At 37.3% G+C, this 19,792-nt stretch overlaps 1 protein-coding gene across 9 annotated transcripts in view; it reads right to left on the bottom strand.

Moving 5' to 3' along the window:
* LOC5564866 (organic cation transporter protein) overlaps positions 1 to 19,792 on the bottom strand; it is a 294,930-nt gene that overhangs the window by 16,934 nt on the left and 258,204 nt on the right. For all 9 annotated transcript variants that reach the window (XM_021855313.1, XM_021855315.1, XM_021855316.1 and 6 more), the window contains 2 exons: positions 2,702 to 2,845; positions 2,299 to 2,551 (listed from right to left, as the gene is read on the bottom strand). In XM_021855313.1, the coding sequence (XP_021711005.1) occupies positions 2,299 to 2,551; positions 2,702 to 2,845 (397 nt within the window). The remainder of the gene's footprint in view (positions 1 to 2,298; positions 2,552 to 2,701; positions 2,846 to 19,792) is intronic.

Here is a 19,792-nt window from a genome sequence, read left to right as displayed (position 1 = left end):
TAAAATGCATCCATCCACTGTCTATCCACTTAACCCGTATAGGCCTGAGTGAAAGAAAAATTACTAAAACTCTCACCGCTCAGCGAATACTTAACGGATTTCAATTATTTTTTGTCAGTATATTCGTACACATATCTAGTTTCTAAAAGTGGCCAAAGAATTTCGGAAATATTCCTGTGGTCGGAGTTATTGCGGTGCATCACTGGGTCAGGTCGGGTGACAAGTGTTTTGTGCTTCTGTGCCCCTGGAGGTAGGCAAATTTCAAGTCACAGATAATTTCCAGAATAGGCAATAATGTGGCCACTATATCAAGGAGTTTTATGAAAAACACATCGACGTAAACCTTCTGATAATCGATTAAATTGAATAATTATTTTAACTGCATTTGATTGATCCTACAAATGACCATTTTCGGGCCCCAGGGATGCCTCAAATTTATGGTAAAGTGCACAATTTGTATCTTAACATCTGTGTCAAGCTTATGGGAACGCATTTTAGTGAACTATTTGTTCGATCTATACTTTTAGAGATTTGAAACAGTTTAATACTTAACAAATCTAGAGCCGGTTCTTCTCGACATTAAGCCCGAGTGGCCGCATCTAGTACACTCTAAACGTTGCAAAACTATTCATTTATAATGTTGAATATCAGATCTTAATGATTTATGCAAAATAAAACTAATGCCATTAGAAATAAATAAAGATAACTTGGCACCCTTCAATGATGCACCTGGAGTCAGCAGCATTTCGTGATGGTACAGAGAATGTCGAGAGAGGGAACTTGCCCCACCAATTGGAAGATTTGTGCCATAAAGGAGATTATGTGTGCCATGTAAATAAATGTTTGTTTTAAAAATAAGCGTATGCATTGATTTATTACATTACAAAAATATCTGCAATTTCGCTTCCTCAATCCAAAATAACTGATGATTCGGTAAATACCATTACAGGGTAGAAGCGGAACATCGGTAACCACTACCGATCTACCGGTAATTTTGACAGATGATCCGTCGGGTTCAAATTACAGTCCTTTCGGTAATTTTTTCGTTTACCGAACGGATTACCGACCGTCCAGCTGTTGAGATTTCGGTAAACGAACTACCGACGTCGGTGATTTTTTCTAACTGTGTATACTTAGCACAAATTTACCCTTCTTTCAAACCTTCTATGTTTCTTTTCTAAATATGATGTAAGCATAATTATAGGTATTAAACTGTTGATTTAAAATTTAAATAAATTTTACTTTTATACATAGACTGTTCTTTGAAGCTATATATATATTTTTTTAGATATTGATTTGCTTCCAACTGACAAAAGAGCGGCAATCGATAACATTGATCTGCTCAAGTTATTTGAGAAAAGTAAAATCGATTACTGCAGTTACTTTGATGAAATGTGCTACTTTTTCTCGAACGTCAGTTCCCCGAATATCGCGCTTCCTCAAATAGTCTACTTGTCCGAAAAATTGTGGTACTCATAAATGCCGTAACTTTGTACATTTCAGGGTGGTGGATGAACTGGCCATCTAATATGCACCCTTCTTTATTTAGTTGGCGGTTCTTTCGAGTTTTACCGTCCTCAGCATTTTTACCAATTTGTGTATAGCCGAGAAGAACAGAATACCTCCTTCTTTTGATTGCTTATCATTCTTTCTCGTTGAAAACTATTATAACACCTATTTAAACTGCACCACTTTTCGGGGAAACCGGTCATTTGGGAAAAAAGTCACTCGAGGAACTGGCATACGGGGAACCGACATTTGGGGAAAAGTAGTACAATCACTTCGATGATTCTGGACGCAATTGTTAATGTATTTTCGTTTTATTATTTCGCAATAGTTTTCGGCGTCCAATCTTTAATTGGTTCAATCATAAATTTTGCCTTCTTTTAAAAATAGACTGTTCTTTATATTTTTTCTGTTTTAAATTTTATTCTTTAGTAAAGCTAAATGTTAACCATTTTTATATTTTGCTGTTTCATCAATCCTTGCAAAACGTGCTGTTATAATGATAATTACTGATCTCGATAAAAGTTTCGAGAATGCCGATATTTATTCTAAGTCAATCATTATGCCAAATGACCATTATGACAAATGACCATTATGAATATAAATTTACGGTTATGGAGGTTTTAGTGTACATTATTCTCCATAGAATCGTATGAGCTCAATTTACGAACATCGTAAAAAAAATACATGAAAAACGGGTTTAATGTAGGTATAACAAAACTCTTTTGCTAATATTTGAAAAGCGATTCATTTTCAAGAAAATTGCTGAATCAGAAACAATAGTTAACTTACCGAAAATCGCCTGCAAAACGGCCGAAATGAACAGCATCTTCTTGCGTCCGAATTTATCGGACAGCACCCCACTGGTAATGCCACCGGTGGCCACTCCGACCAGAAAGAACATCTCCGCCACATCCTTCAGGTATTCCTTGTCGCACACCAGACTCCACTCCGAGGCCCACGTGTTGCCAAGATTATCGTTGAGATCAAACTCCCACGAGCTGCAACCCACATGTGACAGATTGCCCGGTATGCTCAAATTTCGCTGTGAAGGAACAACCATCGGGGAGAAATAAAAGAAGACATCGAATGATTACCACCTAACTTAACTCGGAAAGGTAATTGCCATTATTCATGCGTGCTAATTAGTGCAAAACGTGGGTGGTACGTGATATTAGGGTTATAGGCAACCTACCAGCGTCTGCTCGGATCCGACCGAGTTCCAATCGTAGTTCAGTATCCGGCAGTTTTCCCGCTGCTGGGTCACGTTTCGCCACAGATCGACCGAGATGTCGTTGAGATGCGACGGCCGTCGGCACCAGTGGCTTTTTTCTGCTGCCTGGGACGAAACCAAATTGCGAGCATTTGGGACGGAACACGTTGGCCATCACATGGAAAGAGACGAGGAAAAAACGGATAAAGCGACTGTGATTACTGTCATCCTTTAATTATCGTATTCAGCTGGAAACCGCAAGCGAGCTATTTCAATTACCATTTACAATTTACCATTTATTGCTTATGTGGGAAATTCACAGAAGGGAATGATTGATGAGGCGAAGTCCATCTGGGGAAAACGAATTCAAAGCAGAAGATTCAATATATTGCAACAGGAATATTGCATTGCGAATGGTAAAAATAAATATCCGTCAATTTTCATTCCTATGATGGACATCCTGACTATCATAACAGTGGAAAATGCAGTCACTTTATGCTCTAGTAGCAAACACCACTGGCGGTTAACCTTGGGTCGGTACATCAACATATGCTGTCAACCCAATTATACGTCTCCTGTTGCCCACATTTTCTGATGTGCTCTCTGCAGTGTATACTGTACTGGTACATATTAGACCTATTCACATTCTCAAAAATATCTAGAAACTACTGGTTGACTAGGGACCAATAATGAAAATTTTTAGGGACCAATACTTCTCAAATTTTTAAGGAATAAATAACTATATACCTTATAGCTATTATTATTGTTGAATTTCCTCCCCCACGCTGAATGCTCGTACATTTCTCTTAACACTGCTCATGAGATCTTGGGAGAGGCTCTGCCCATCTTTCTTACACAATTTCTCCCAGTTTTTCTTAAGGTGAAGATGAATCGAAGCTAAACTTCAAATTTTAAAGAGCACGGATCTGGAGAACCAAGCACCCGTTTGAGCTGAAAACTTAATTGATTGGTCACAACCTGCTAGTCACCAATCGATTAAGTTTTCAGCTTAAATGGATGGTTGGTTCTCCAGAACGGTGCTCTTGAAAATTTTAAGTTTGGCTTCGATGCACCTTCACCTTAAAAGCTTCATCGGTTTTGAATGTTTTTCCGCTTTTCTTCAACTTCGTCTTTATTATCGCCCATAACTTTTCGATCGGACGAAGTTCTGCGGTAGGGGGGCTGGGGGCAAGAAGGACACCTTAAGATATATAGGTTCAAATCATGGTCGATAAGCACAATTTTTGAAGATTATTCCAGTGTAGGGGCAAGCTAAGCTCTTGTTCTAAACGATGTTATCGATAGATTTCAAAAATATAAGAAACACATGATGATTTGAGATTTTTGAAAATGTCCCTTCTAATGAGGTTTTTAACCCACCGTCGGTCGCCCTAGTGTACTGAGTACACGCACTTTGCGAAAAGTCGAAAAACATGTTGAAAATCGCTTCAAATTGATCCGGGTGTTGGTCCTATTCCAAGATCTACTCTTCTTCTTGCTTGCAGAGTAGAAATTTTTCGAAAAAATCAACGAAAAGTATTCGAAAACATCGTGTTTCTAATCTAAGTTTTTACGCGTGTACTGAGTACACCAGTGCGACCGCTCGTGTAACTTTTTTTTACCGGGCCCGTCACACGAGCGGTCGCATCGTGTACTGAGTACACGCGGAGCAATTTTGATAGTAAATCCAAAGCTGGGCAAGATAGAATATGGATGTCTTCGGCAAATTTCTTCGCTCTAACGATACCAATTGGTCAGTGGACAAAAAACACTTTGGAAACTTCCTCATTTTCCTGTGGCCATCGGATTGTGCCCCGGGGGAACCGGTGTAGTGGACATTTCGCAATGCAACATCTCGAACACAAATATCTCAGGATCTAGATTTTTTAGCAAGATGGTATCTTCGGCAAAGTTGTTCAGTAGGTCAAGGGCTAACATGTGATACGCTGCTTGTTTCGAAATTCTGCCACCAGATGGTGCTAGTGAGCATTTAATTTTTCAAACACCGATATCTCAAGACCCTGATTACCTAGAAAGATGATGTCTTCGACAAAGTTGTTTAGTAGGTCAAGGACTAACATATGATAAGCTACCTAACAAGAAAAACTGCCACAAGATGGCGCTAGTGAGCATGCAATATTTTAATCACGAATATTTCAAGATCCCGATATTTCAGAAAGATGGTGTTTTCGGCAAAGTTGTTCAGTAGTTCAAGGGCTACCATGTGATGATCTTCTTGATTCGGAATTCTTTCAATAGATGGCGCTAGTGGGCATGATATTTTTCGAACACAGATATCTCAGGATCCTGGTTACCTATAACGTCTTCGACAAAAGTGTTGAATAGGTCAAGGTCTAGCATGTAATAAGCCACCCATCTTGAAACCAGGAACCTCAAGCTTTAAAATACTTTCAACTGGTGGCGCTAGTGAACATGTATATTATGATTGCTAATATCTGAGGATCCCGATTACATCTTCTATCTTCTATATAAATAAAAATGGAATGGTGTTTGTATGTCACGAAATAACTACGGATTTGGATGATTTTTCTCCGCTTCGTTCGACAAGGGTTCTGACGAGTTTGTGTGCATCAAAATCCAAGGATATTCACCAGAAAAGTAAAAAAAAACGAGAGTTAACGGACCTGTCATTTTGTATGGGGTGATTCAAATCGTTTTCCAACAGCCTACTTGATGACAAGATGAAGTTTGCCGGGACCACTAATCCAAATATAAACTGCTCGGCTCAAAAGTTCAGTAAGTCAAGTACAAACTTGTGATGGGCCACACTTGTTTGGGAATTCTTCCACTAGATGGTGCTACTGAGTATGCTATATTTTCAACCCAAATATCTAGGATTGTGATTGCTCAATCATGAAAATGACGTCTTCAACTAAGTACAGTCAAATTTTCAGTCGATACTCAAAAGATCATCGACTCATGGCACAGATATTCTTTAGAAAGCTGATAAAAGGGAGAATTATAGTAATTATGATTTTTTGTTTTAAGTATGATTTCATGAGTCGATATCGAACTATGGAACATCGATTAATGCTGGTTTAACTATATTAAAAAATATGGCGATCAAAATCATTGCGGCGAAAACGTGTAAGCCCAATGCTAAAATAACTTTGTTTGGCCGATTGGCCAACAGGTGGCGGTAGTGTGTAAACGTCAAACACGAATGAAAACGACGCCTGCGGTTGGTCGCATGTATACGAATCGGTCGTTAAAAAAATGATCGATGGACGCCGATGAGAGTGTGACGCCTTTTTGTCTGTTCTTAAATCAAAGAACTATCAATGGAGGTTACAATTTAGCAATAGGCCTTTTCACGAGGCGTCTCAAATCAGCTGTTTTGGAAGGTCTTTGACAGTACTTCTATGCAAATGCCGAGATGGTTCTAAAAGGTAAACAATAATACAATATAACGATCAAATAATGATGAAGGCGCAACCGGTTTTCTAGAAAGCATCTATTCTGTGTATTCAACTGAATTTTCTGATAAAATTGTCAATCGCATACTGCAGTATCACGTAGTATTTTTCTGTTTTCAAACAGTATATTTCAAGCACATTGATTGGTTTAAATAATGCGAATAATAGCTGTAAACTGGTGCTAAACTTAGTAGGGGGACTGGGGGTAGTTTGCCCACGTTAAGGAGAATAGCGATTTTAGATGTGAAAAACATTATTTTATGCTTTTTTTTATTATGGTCGGATAGACAAACATGTTTTCTACCAAATAGTAGAAACAGCTATCCATTCTAACTTTTCTGGGGTTTATAAATTAATTTTTAAAATACTTGTTTTAATTATGAATCGTGGTTTACGGCCAACCAGCCGAGTGGAAGTTTAACAACTACCGAAAAGCTAAACATTACATATAATTTGCAATTGGATTAGATGGACAAATTGATGTGAAGATTTGCGAAAAAGTTACACGTCTTCTCAGTGAGAATCGAACTCACGACTCCCCGATCTCTAGTTGGGGCGCGTTAACCACTACGCCATGAGAGGACTCATGAACGCAGAAGTTAACCTGAATTCGATTTCAGCTCAATAATCACGTGGTCCTCTTTCGCAAAGTGCACCTCTTTCGGAAGAATTAGATGCCCATCCAAACACAACGCTTTCTATATATATCCAATGCCTAGCCCGAGAGCGCATTGTTTTTTAGATATAGGAATAGCACACTACACTAGCCAGCAACTGCGCTGGCTGAGGTTTCTATTGTGTGGGCTTCCAATGGGTCGCGACGTTCTCAAACGACCGGTTACGGAACATGAGTCCGTTGCTCGATAAATACTTGTTTTAATTATGAATCGTGGTTTACGGCCAACCAGCCGAGTGGAAGTTTAACAACTACCGAAAAGCTAAACATTACATATAATTTGCAATTGGATTAGATGGACAAATTGATGTGAAGATTTGCGAAAAAGTTACACGTCTTCTCAGTGAGAATCGAACTCACGACTCCCCGATCTCTAGTTGGGGCGCGTTAACCACTACGCCATGAGAGGACTCATGAACGCAGAAGTTAACCTGAATTCGATTTCAGCTCAATAATCACGTGGTCCTCTTTCGCAAAGTGCACCTCTTTCGGAAGAATTAGATGCCCATCCAAACACAACGCTTTCTATATATATCCAATGCCTAGCCCGAGAGCGCATTGTTTTTTAGATATAGGAATAGCACACTACACTAGCCAGCAACTGCGCTGGCTGAGGTTTCTATTGTGTGGGCTTCCAATGGGTCGCGACGTTCTCAAACGACCGGTTACGGAACATGAGTCCGTTGCTCGATAAATACTTGTTTTAATTATGAATCGTGGTTTACGGCCAACCAGCCGAGTGGAAGTTTAACAACTACCGAAAAGCTAAACATTACATATAATTTGCAATTGGATTAGATGGACAAATTGATTTTTAATTTTTAAAAAATGCTTGCTTAAGTGCATATGTATTGTTTTGCGGGGTAAAACGCCCCGCTTGAGTTCGGCGTTAGCCATGCTGTAAACGAACGCACACAATCATGCTTGTATATGTGTTGCATACATCCGGGCGTTTGTTCAGATGTTATTGTTCAATAATAGTATACATGCTGATGCGAAAAATGTACATTTGTAAGGTTAAAATTTTTGTGTAACTTCAACGTAGCATTACGTTTGGTAGAATTTGAATTCAAACGGCTGTTTTGGTGTTATGAAATAGGGGTGGGCGTTTTGCCCCCAGAGTTGATTAAAGTTTAGGTCCTTCAATAAGCTTTTTGAGGGCAAATTTAACATATATTTTGCACGTAATACAAACTATGACAGTGCACAAGTTGGCTCTTGTAGGGTTGTCGCAAATTAATCGATTATTTCGATTAATCGATTAATCGACTCACTAATCGATTAATTTTTCATCGATAGCTGACTCACTTAATAATCGAGATAATCGATTAATTGACTTCGATTATTTGACGATTTTTCCAAAATAAAATGACCAATTCAAACTACGATTATGTTTTCCTGTAAAACACTGTGTTGTGTAAAGCTAAGTATGCTGTTTCACTCAAGAAAAGTAAAGAAGTTTCTTTACTGAATGGGTCAAGAAATTTCCTACAGAGTCTTATTTGAAATGACATTTCTCACTAACTGCGTACTGCGATCAGATAAATGTAATTTCCTGGTCATTTCTGGGAAGAAAATCTACTCGTATCGAGATATGCATTTCCTTTTCAAACACAGTCCTATATTCCTATACTGCCGTGAATCGCAAGGCAGTCCCATCTGATTTTTTGTCCAATTTTATTCTATTATTTTCCTATTATTATATTATTATTATTATATTATATTATATTATATTATTTATGACCTTTCAGCTACACTAACGAGACTGCATAATTTGTTCGGTAGAATTTGTAAAAAAAATACAAAGTCGAATTATCCTATAATGAAATGTGACCTCATTTCAGTCCCACTGCATAGTTTTGTAACGTGTTATACAAAAATTAACGGTATTTTGATCATCCTAATATTTCTCTCAAAAGGTATCAGAATGATCAGAATGAAGTTTCATTGATATCCAAACATGTGTCAATCTCCTGAACTTATGTTTAGTATTCGTTTGAATGGAACTCACTTGCGATTCACAGCAGTATATTGTCAATCAATTAAATGGCCATGGGTCATTATGTCATTGCATACGCCACAAATTTTTACTACCGTTTCCATGTTTTACACTTTACAGGGAGAAGAGAAAAATATTCTGCTCAATTTCCTTCATTCACTTTTGGAAAGATTCCACATTCAGCGTTTTCTTGATCTTCCTAAAGTGTCTCTTGAGATTTTCCCACATTGTTTACAAATGTTTACAATAAATTTATCAAAAAATCTCTTTTTTTTGTACATCGGGGTGATTTTTGGACATTGGCACTAAAAAAAGAGATAGTTCTGATATTTCCTTACTTAAGAAAACTAACTTTGGAAAGCGATCATATCCATGCTGCAATAATCTTTCAGTGACCTCGGTGAGCGGCGCTACAATGCTTTTAAACGCTCTCAAAAATTAACTTTTGAACCTAATTTAATTTTTTTTACGCTCTAATGAAAAGGTATGAGACCCTAGAATAGAGTTCTGAACAGTTTTTGCAAATTTGATCATGCTGTACGCATGGTGTGGTCAGAATTTCATAAGCGTGTATGGCTCACTTCTTTATTCTGATTCACAAGAGCATCAAGTCATGGACGATTGATTTTGGTCATGTGATATCGGTTCTGGTAGATCTTTATGTGGACAATTCCTGAACATCATGTTGTACCATCATTCGTCAGCTCAAAATCTATGATTTTTATCCACACTCAGAAAGACGTCATACCATAGCAAATATTAAATAGGTTATATCCGAATTCTTCATTTTATGACAAAACACGAAAATAGAACGAAATTTATATTATTTTTATACAAAAGCAGTGAATAAATTGTCACCCAACACGCAGGAACAAAGACAATGTCACCTCCTATTCTTGTTGCAACAATTTTATAACGCAACATGAGTTTATCATCACTTGAACAGAATATGACAAAGATCGCTCGACATGTGAGCGGTGATTTTCTGGGCGTCGCATTGCAATTTTCTAGAACTTTCTCTGTGCTGGTAAATATTGACACATTATCAAACAGCATCCGTAAAACAAATTTGGTTTTGCGTTTAAAATTACTGATTAATCGCGAGTTGAAAAGGTTGCAACAAGGTTGCGCTCTGTGATTGTCATGACAATTCTGTTTTAGATTGTGTCCTTATCCGCAACAGTTGTGACAAACGGTTGTGAGCGAGCTTGCTTTATTGTTTGTTTTTCGTCTGTTTTGATGATAATTTGATTCACTGTACAAAAGTAAAAAAACGTAAAACCGGTACCGAATCGGTACAGATACTTACTTACTTATTTGGCTTTACATCAATTATCTTGATAAAGCCTCGCCAACAATATTTCGCCAATTCCCTCGGTTCATGGCCGCTTCTCTCCATCCTCGACTGTGACCCACGCTCTCCAGGTCCTGGTGTACCTGGTCCATCCACCTAGCTCGCTGCGCCCCACGCCTTCTTGTTCCGACCGGATTCGTGGCGAACACCATCTTTACAGGGTTGTTGTCCGGCATTCTTGCAACATGCCCTGCCCAGCGTATCCTTCCAGCTTTAGCTACCTTCACGATACTGGGTTCGCCGTAGAGTTGAGCGAGCTCGTGGTTCATCCTTCGCCGCCACACGCCGTTCTCCTGCACGCCGCCGAAGATCGTCCTTAGCACTCGGCGTTCGAAAACCCCAAGAGCTTGCAAGTCCTCCTCGAGCATAGTCCACGCCTCATGCCCATAGAGGACTACCGGTCTTATGAGCGTTTTGTACATCGTGCATTTGGTGCGGGGGTGAATCTTTCTTGACCGCAGTTTCTTCTGGAGCCCATAGTAGGCACGACTTCCGCTGATGATGCGCCTTCGTATTTCCCGACTAACATTGTTGTCAGCCGTCAACAAGGATCCAAGGTAGACGAACTCGTCCACCACCTCGAAGGTATCCCCGTCTATCGTAACACTGCTTCCTAGGCGGGCCCTGTCGCGCTCAGTTCCGCCAACCAGCATGTACTTTGTTTTCGACGCATTCACCATTAGCCCGACTCTTGTTGCTTCGCGTTTCAGGCGGGTGAACAAATCTGCCACCGTTTCAAATTTTCTCCCAATAATATCCATGTCGTCCGCGAAGCAAACAAATTGTCCGGATCTCGTGAAAATCGTGCCTCGACTGTTAAGTCCGGCTCTCCGCATGACACCTTCAAGCGCAATATTGAACAACAGGCACGAAAGTCCGTCGCCCTGTCGTAGTCCCCGCCGAGACTCGAACGAATTGGAGTGTTCGCCCGAGATCTTCACGCAGTTTTGCACACCGTCCATCGTTGCTCTGATCAATCTTGTGAGCTTCCCGGGAAAGCTGTTCTCGGTACAGATAGGGCTTCATAATTTGCTCCAGAAATATCGTATGAAATTTCCAGAGTGATTCTCCCGTTAATTTATCCAGGAATTCATAGATTTATAAACTTGTACAGATTTTTCCACAGATATATCCAAAAATTGCTCCAGGAATCACATTGCGAAGATTTTTCCAAACAGATCTCTAGGATATAGCTGTGTAATCCATGTAGATGTCCCTAGGAATTCAACACGAATTTCAAATATGAGATTCCTTCATTTTTTTTTCAGGAATCGCTTCAGAAATTCCTTTATGGATTCCTTCCCAAATTATTTCGTGATTCGTCCAGGCATTTCTTCAAAGGATTCTTGGAATTTATTCAGGAAGTTGGTAGAGATTGTCTCGAAATTCATTTAAAGACTCCTTCAGGCATTATTTTCAAGGCTATTCCTCCAGGCATTTATAAAAATAAATAAATAAAAAACTGTCGAAATAATCTCTAGCGTTTCCCAAAAACATTCCAAAATATTTCTCTGTCACTTTCATCTAGGATTCCTATGCAAGACACTACAAGAAAACCCTCATGAGACCGTACACAACGTCCTCTATGTGCACCTGCAGTATTTGCCCTAAGAATCCTTACAGAAAATGATCCAAGAATTTCACCAGGAGTCGTCCACAGATTCCTCCTGATTTTTCTAGGAATTGTTCAAGGGATTCCCATAAAAAATCCTATTAGGATTCCAGCGAGAATTCCTTCAGAAATTCCTCCAGACGTTACTAAGAGATTTCTTCAGCAATTTTAACCAGGGCATTTAATAAAAACTTTTCCTCAGATTTCTTGGAGAAATTCTTGGAGTATTTCCTGAAAGAATTCCAGGAAACAATCTGGAGGAAATTTTTGAAGAAAACCCAGGAGAAATAACTGGAGTAATTCCGATAGAAAAAAAAAAAAGTCAATTCCAGGAGGAGTTTTCAGATGTACATTAATACATCCTAATTGATGATTTTTTACAGGTATTCTTCAAAGAATTTCAGGAATAATACTTGTTGTTTTTACTAAAGAAACCATGGAAGAAATATCAGGATGAGTTGATAAATTATCGGTAGACCTCACGGAAATCTTGTAAGAACAAGTAAGGGATTATTGAAATACAAAACATGAGGAAATTCTGGCCGATTTTAGGAGAAATGACTGTAAAAAACAGGTAGAATCTATTGAAAAAAAAAAAAATCTGGAACAATTCCTAGAATAAGTCGTAGAGGAAACACCGGATAAATTTATAAAGGAAAATCCTAGGATTTTTTTGGAGGAATTTTCAAGAACCTCAAAGAGATTTTTTTAAAACTCTGAAGAAATTCCTGGAGGAACTCTTGATAGAATCACAGGAAAATGTTTCGGAGGAGCCAAGTGATGTTTTTGAAGCAGGTTGGTTTTTGGTAGGAGAAATCCCTAAAAAAATTTCTAAAAAAATTCTTGAAGGAATCCCTAGAGGAATTTCAAACAAAATACTTGCAGCCATCTCTTAACAAATTTCAGAAGGAGACCCATAAGCACCCCTAAAAGTTGTACTAGAGCTATTTATAAAGGATTCCATGGATGAATTATCTAAATACTTGCAGGAATTTTTAGAGGAAACCCAAATGAAATTCATAGTAAAATCCGTAGAAGAAAAACTGTAGCAGCAAAACAGAAACGACTCGTATAATTCCAAGTATAATTCTTAATTTCTCTACCGGCAGCTTCATCTTATCACCAAAAAACGATATTCAAATTGCGATAACTTTTTTGGTTCTCGATATTTTTTCACATATTCTCAACAAGCTTTTCTATTTTTGGATTTTGTGTCGGTATTGACCATTGGTCATCTAGTTTTGAATATAATCCGGTATTCCTTGGGGGAATTTCTTAGGCCGCTATTTTGTATTTAGTTGATTTATAAAAAATGCGGGCTATACAGTGTCAAGTAATAAAGAGCTTCACTGAAAAAATCATTCAAATCGGTTGAGTTCCCTTCGAGAAGTCCAAAACTACAATATGATGTATTTTAAGTTTTCAAGATCTTGTTACGGCCGCAGTTGTACCAAAAGCATAAAAACTTATTACTCAAAAAACGGTTGCACCGTTTTGTTTCATTTTTTCACAACAGACTCTCGTCATAGTATAGTTTTGAAAAGCCAATAATAGAACCACGGGTAAAAATGCGGCACTCCAAAACAGGAGAAAGAGTCATGATTTCGGGAGGAAAGTGTGTTTTCATGTTATGAAAGTACACCATGACCAAAAGTCATGAAATTATGAAGCATTTTACCGTAACGCCGGCTGTACGTTACGTTTTCAATTTTTAGCGAAGAAAAATGGCAATTAAAATCCTCAAATCATTAAGCATGTTTGCTGGAACCATGAATAAAATTCATGGAAACATAAGCACTATTCATGGATTTTGTCATCTGTCATTTATGATTCCTATTTTTGATACGAAAAGTGGCAATTTCGGTCATGAAATCATGAAGCAGAATCGGATATCATGAACACAGGTCATGAAAACATAAGCACTTTTCATGTTTTCAGTTGCCTGTCATTTATGATTCCAATTTTGGTGCTGAAAAGTGGCAAGTTGTGTCATGAAATCATGAAGCAGGATTCCTGAATCATGAACTCAGTTCATGAAAACGAAACATTATACGTCAATTAAGATCCCAGTTTATATTTGCCATTGGTAAACAAATAAAATAAAGATTAAAATTGTTACTGCTTTTGTGCCGAATAAACCGTGAAAACTTTCCATAAATATCAACCTAAAGAGTGTGACATCTTTAGCAGGAACGCGAACATTCGGTGGCTAGGTTTGTCCGCAAAATGTTGATACGCAAATCAATTGAATTGGTAAATGTTCCCTGGGCTGGTGGATTGCATGAGTCATGGAACACTCCTTAACAACTCTGCGGATGTGGAAAGTGAACTGGAACATCCGGCTGCCGAAGGCTTTTTGGGACCTGCTCTGTTATAGGACGTCGGAAATGCATCGCTTCCGAGCAGTTAAAATCGCCGACGAGATTGTCAATTAAAATCTTCGCTCAAGGTCAAACATTGCCCGGTTCTGCAAAGTGAGGATTGAGTAAGTACATTGATTGTGCCGTGAAACAATGTGGGAACTCACGAGAATTTCACCAACAATGTCATCGATACGATGACAAGGTTCCGAAGAATTGAAACATTTTCAAAAACAAAACTTTTTTCTATAATTTCACAAGAAAAGATCACCGATCGCCATGAGACACGTTAACTAAGGTGAAGAAAGTGACAGTTAGATTTGTGTAACGCCCTGAGCATATGAATTCTTGCATAATAGTCACGATTCCATGACTTTTAGTCATGATATCATGAAACATAAAATTTTATGAAATCATGACTTTTTGTTCATGAATCCGGCAACGGATTTTTTTCCGTGCATGTAACTTGAGATATAACGCCGGTTCTCCAAAGAATTTTGGAATATCTCCGGATCCAGATGACCAATGATCAAAACAAATACAGATTATTAAAATAGAAGAGATTTTTGATAACTTGTGGTGGTGCAAATATAGGGGAAGTGTACCAGTTTTGGCCACGCTAAGTAAAAATATTGTTTATAAATAAATCAAACGACCTTTGGTTATTGTCAATACATCAAACGAAAGCTTTCAATCCATGCTCAGCAGGGAAAGTATAAAAACTTCTATTAATTTCTGAGAAAATTTTGCGGTTTCCAAGAATGTTTCCGTAACATCTTAAAGCAATTTAGCGAGCACTATACAATTGGCAATCATATGTATCGTAAAACAGTATATAATCCGGGGTGGCAAATAACTGGTACATAGCGAATACCGGTACACCTTCCCTATTGAGAAACAAAAAAGTTATAGCGATTTCAATATTTCTTCATGGCAAAATATTGAAGCTGCTCGTATAGGGGTTAAGAAACCTCTGACACAAAATGCCTAGGGGAATCTTTGGTAGACTATTTGAAAAAAAAAATCGCGAAGGATCTACTGAGAATTTTTGAAGCAAAATTTGTTGATGTATTCATGAAGGCATCTCTGGAGGGATTTCATGTGGACTGTTTGGTAGTTTTGCTGGAAGAATCTTATGAAATTTTCTAGAGAACTCCCTGAAAGAATCCTTGTGAGAATTTTTTCAAGGGAATTCCGTGAGGAATCTTGAGAAAATTTCTGAGAGAATTTACCGTAAAAAATCCTGGAGGAGCCTGAGGGAAATATTTGGGACAAATGCATGGAGGAATCTTTGGAAGCATGAATGATGGTGAAATTACGAGAGAAATCCCTAAAAAAAATCCTGTCGGTTGCATCCCTGGTGGAATTCCTAAAAGACTCTCTGGTAGAACTCCTGCTGAAATTGTCTCAAAACCAATGGCCATTTTCGCCCTCAATGCATGATGTGGAATTTTTGTTTAATACATAACCTTAACATGGGACCAACAAAAAAAAATATCCAGGTTTCCTGAAGAAAAGGGGAAATATCCAGGTCTTACTCCAAGAATTCTGCCTTTTTTTTATTAAAAATTTTCAATGAATTCTTAAAGGATTAAATTCTAGAAATTTATCCAACATTTTCTCAGGAATTTTCCTTGAAGATTTCTCCAGCAGTTTTGCCTGGACATTTTCACAGGTCAAAAGTATCAAGAAATTTATTTTTAAATTACCGCCTAGCTACGATTTCCTGTTAATTAAAACAAAATCTGCACATCAAAAAATTGTATATTTTTTCCAAATAATTTAAAGCGAACTAGTATACCAATACGAAGCATCGCACACAGGGAAACAATTAAAATTTGTTATGCATAACAAAAAAATTCTCAAAGCTGTGTTTACATATGTCATGTTAAGGTCGCCTCGTACCATTCAATGTGACTATTTTTCGTGTGTCTAGCTTTCGTCATTACAATTCTCTTTAGAATTTAGAGTCTAGTACATGACACTGAAGACGGCCTTACAGTTGAGGTCGAAATACGCGTATCTGTCAAAGGGTACAAACGCTAGTGGAATTAAATGGTATAGTACTAAATTCAGTTTTTCATATACTAATAATTTCTGAAAAACATCCTTGACGTTTCTCTGGTGACATACTTAGAAAATAGACTGCGAAATTTTAATTATATTCAGATGAAATTCCTAGTGAAAATCATGACATAAAGCATACAGTAATACGAAAAGTAACACTTATAGTAATGTCGCGAGAAAATTATAAAAAATAATCTAAAAAAAACTTCATAGAAATTTCTGGTCAGATTTTATGGTTAATCGATATCTTCTTCTTTTTCTTCTTCTTCTTTTTCTTCTTCTTCTTTTTATTCTTCTTATTTTTATACATCGATCTTATATCCTCTATTTCCTGCTAAGTTTCTCTTTGTTTTCTTAACTTTTGTGTGGTTTCTCATTGTTTTTTTCCTGGTTCCATTTTGGTGTCTCTTTCCTGAAAAGTTCCAGTCCTAACTGCCCATAACTGCATATTTGTAACATTTGACAAAATTAGGCATTAAATAAATGGAACACCAATGAATTTTATGGTAGTATGGGAAGAAAGTAAAATGTTTTAAAATTACCATGAACTCAAAAATGCTTACTTGAGATTGACATTTTGTATAGACAATATTGCATATTGGGAGAATAGTCAGAAAATAATTCTGATAGAAATTTCATTGCTACAATATTACGAGGCTCATGTATAATCTCAATGTGACTGTTATGCGATTACAACTGGCAAACAAATTGGTATTTTTTATAGAATTTTCTAGAACAATCTTACAGATTTCAGTAAGTTGATCGTAAGTGTTTATCGTTTGATGACTCTCCGCGGTATTAACTCGAAATTGTCAAAAATGTCGAAAGTGACAAATATGCAGTTCTGGGCAGTATACCAGTCCTAGTCAAGAGTTGACATGAGAGCGGGTCAACGGATTTGTATTTTTTTTCTCACTGATGCATTTGTCCAGAATTCAGACGCATGCGAGGGGAAATTCCATAAACTTTATAGATAACATAGGAAATTGTGTGTTATAATTTGTAGAATAAACGCCCATAAACGTGCAGTATGCCGGGATAGCTAGGTTATAATGTAAAAAAAAGCATACGCATAGATTAATAGTAAAAATTCTATTTATCTTTACCGTTCTCCTCCTTGCAGAATTGTAAAACAAATATTCAGAAGGTAGAAAACTCTGAAGTACCCTAAACAGAGCTTACCTGAGAAAACTGAATATCGGTATTAAGATATTAGATATTAAAATTTCTTGAAGAACGAATTAAAAGTTCATTCGAAAATCGTGTAGAAACTCATTTCACAATATCCTTAGAATTTTGTAACAATTCCGTAAACATATTTAGTGGTTCTGATAAATACGAATTGTTTTACAAATTCTTTAAGTTATTCCCTGCAATTTACCATGAATAAAAATATCACAAATTTCAATGGAAGTTCGATCTAATTATTCTCGTTCATGTATGTTCTGAATAAATGGGTCAGTTCCATGTTTTTTTTTTTTCATTTCCATAATGGAAATCATGAACAATGGGAAAGGAAAGGATAAGCTTCAGAATTATAGGTGTAGGCCATTGGTTCAACGAAATACTAATATACTACATAGTATACTAATAACATACTTAAATTCATCTTGATTTAAAAAAAATAACTTGAAGAAACAATTTACTAAGCCATGAACCTCAGCTTCAAGCTTCGAAAATTGGATAAATTCTATTGAATTTTAAAAGAATTTTATCGCGCATGTCCATCCGAATTCACACACAAATTTCGGGCAAGTTGAAACAGCTGGGGTTACATGAAATGTAAAATTTCGTAATAATTTAAAATTTTACTACAGAAACATTGTGCTAACAAATGAAACCAACTTTAAGGAACGAAAAACCTGCTAACACTTATTGTCATCAGGTTTAAAACTTAATATTTCATTTTTTTTTTCTTTTTTTTATTTAGGGATTTTCTGCCGTAGGCAGGTTCATCCCCGAAAACTTAATATTTCATTTTGCCCCACACGTTTTAGTCTACTCCGGTGTACCTTATAGCAGTAAGAACTCATATTTACAGAAGAAATGTCGATTAATTCGATTAATCGAAAAATACTAGTCGATTAATCGTTATCGATAATCGATATTCTTGGACTGTAATCGATTACCAACTAATCGATTAATTGAGATTTTGCGACAACCCTAGGCTCTTGGCAATAGTTTCAGTAATTTGGTTATTTATCGACCTAAAAATTGACATTGAAAATCGCACAAAATTGCAACGAAAACAGCGAAAAACGTTTTTATACGATTTTATCGATTTGGTTGAGAAAAACACATAAAAACATATTGGGAAAAGCATTTTCATCCATTTTCTATGATCTAGAGTGAAAAAAAGCATTGTAAAACTCAACGTTCGCCCAAATCGATGGTGGCGCGTTTTGCCCCCTATGGGCATATTACCCCCAGTTCCCCTATACACGGCTTTTGGGCCCATTCATAAATTTCATGACGCTGGAGGGGGTAGGTGGGTGTCCTCATGATATTACGGATCATAACAAATTTTTAAAATATGCATACAAAAAGAAATTTGTGAATAAACCCTTTCAATTTAACTTCCATTTGACAGTCGGAACGAATACAACATGGACCTGTCCCATGAAAAGGTCTATCTAATATTTAATGGGCGGTAGAAAGCTGTTACACAAAAACGAAGATGGAAGTGTGTTAGTGCAAAGTGATATGAGAAACTCGGTCTCTCATGGCGATTCACGGGATGGCACGCACACTCCAACATTGTTCGAATCACCCCGAATGTGATAGTCATTGCCTATGTTTTTTTACAAATCAATTCAAAGTGCTCTTTGTGCTAGTATAACCATATTATGATTATACTAGCACAAAGAGCATTTTGAATTTATTTGTAAACAACCAGGGAGTGAAATTATCGGTCACGGCGATAATCATAAGCCTATCGCTCAAGCTTATTTTCCGGAGGAAAAAGACGTCCCATAATATCAAACCAGATCTGTACTGTGAGAGTGTGTTCTCACGAGTTGTGCAGCAACGAATTTAGATTATTGCCTGTCTCAAGATAAATTCAATTATCGCGGTTATCTGCCCATGTCTCCAAATATGAGCGCAGCGGTCACTGATCATACAGAACCTTCAACTTCGAAACACACTACATAGAATCGACAACAATCGCACTCATCGTGTTCAGTGACTCCTGATATAAATCATTAATACACAGATACAGTGCTGTCATTCTGCGAAAACCACGTGCTTTCAATTTAGGCGGGAAAGTTTTTCCATTCATTCCACCCTGCGGGTGTCAGTTCGCTTTAACGGCTGCGGGCGTACGGCCGCCGCCGGACTCTAAAAAACACGAGATGATCAATATCACCAGCAACGAGAAGTTTGCGTCCTTTTTTTCTACTAAATATAAAAATAATATTGTTCATTTTAAATCTAGAATTTGAAGTAGAATGAACCCTACATCTTTAATTTTATTTTGTGCTTATCTATTAATTAAGTGTTAGTGAAATGTTTTAACATTTGACAAAACGTGTATTGATGAGCCCAAATGATCAGTATCATAACATGT

The sequence above is a fragment of the Aedes aegypti genome, chromosome 3 (assembly GCF_002204515.2).
Source record: "Aedes aegypti strain LVP_AGWG chromosome 3, AaegL5.0 Primary Assembly, whole genome shotgun sequence".
Lineage (NCBI taxonomy): Eukaryota > Metazoa > Arthropoda > Insecta > Diptera > Culicidae > Aedes > Aedes aegypti.
This window is presented reverse-complemented; position numbering and strand designations above follow the sequence as displayed.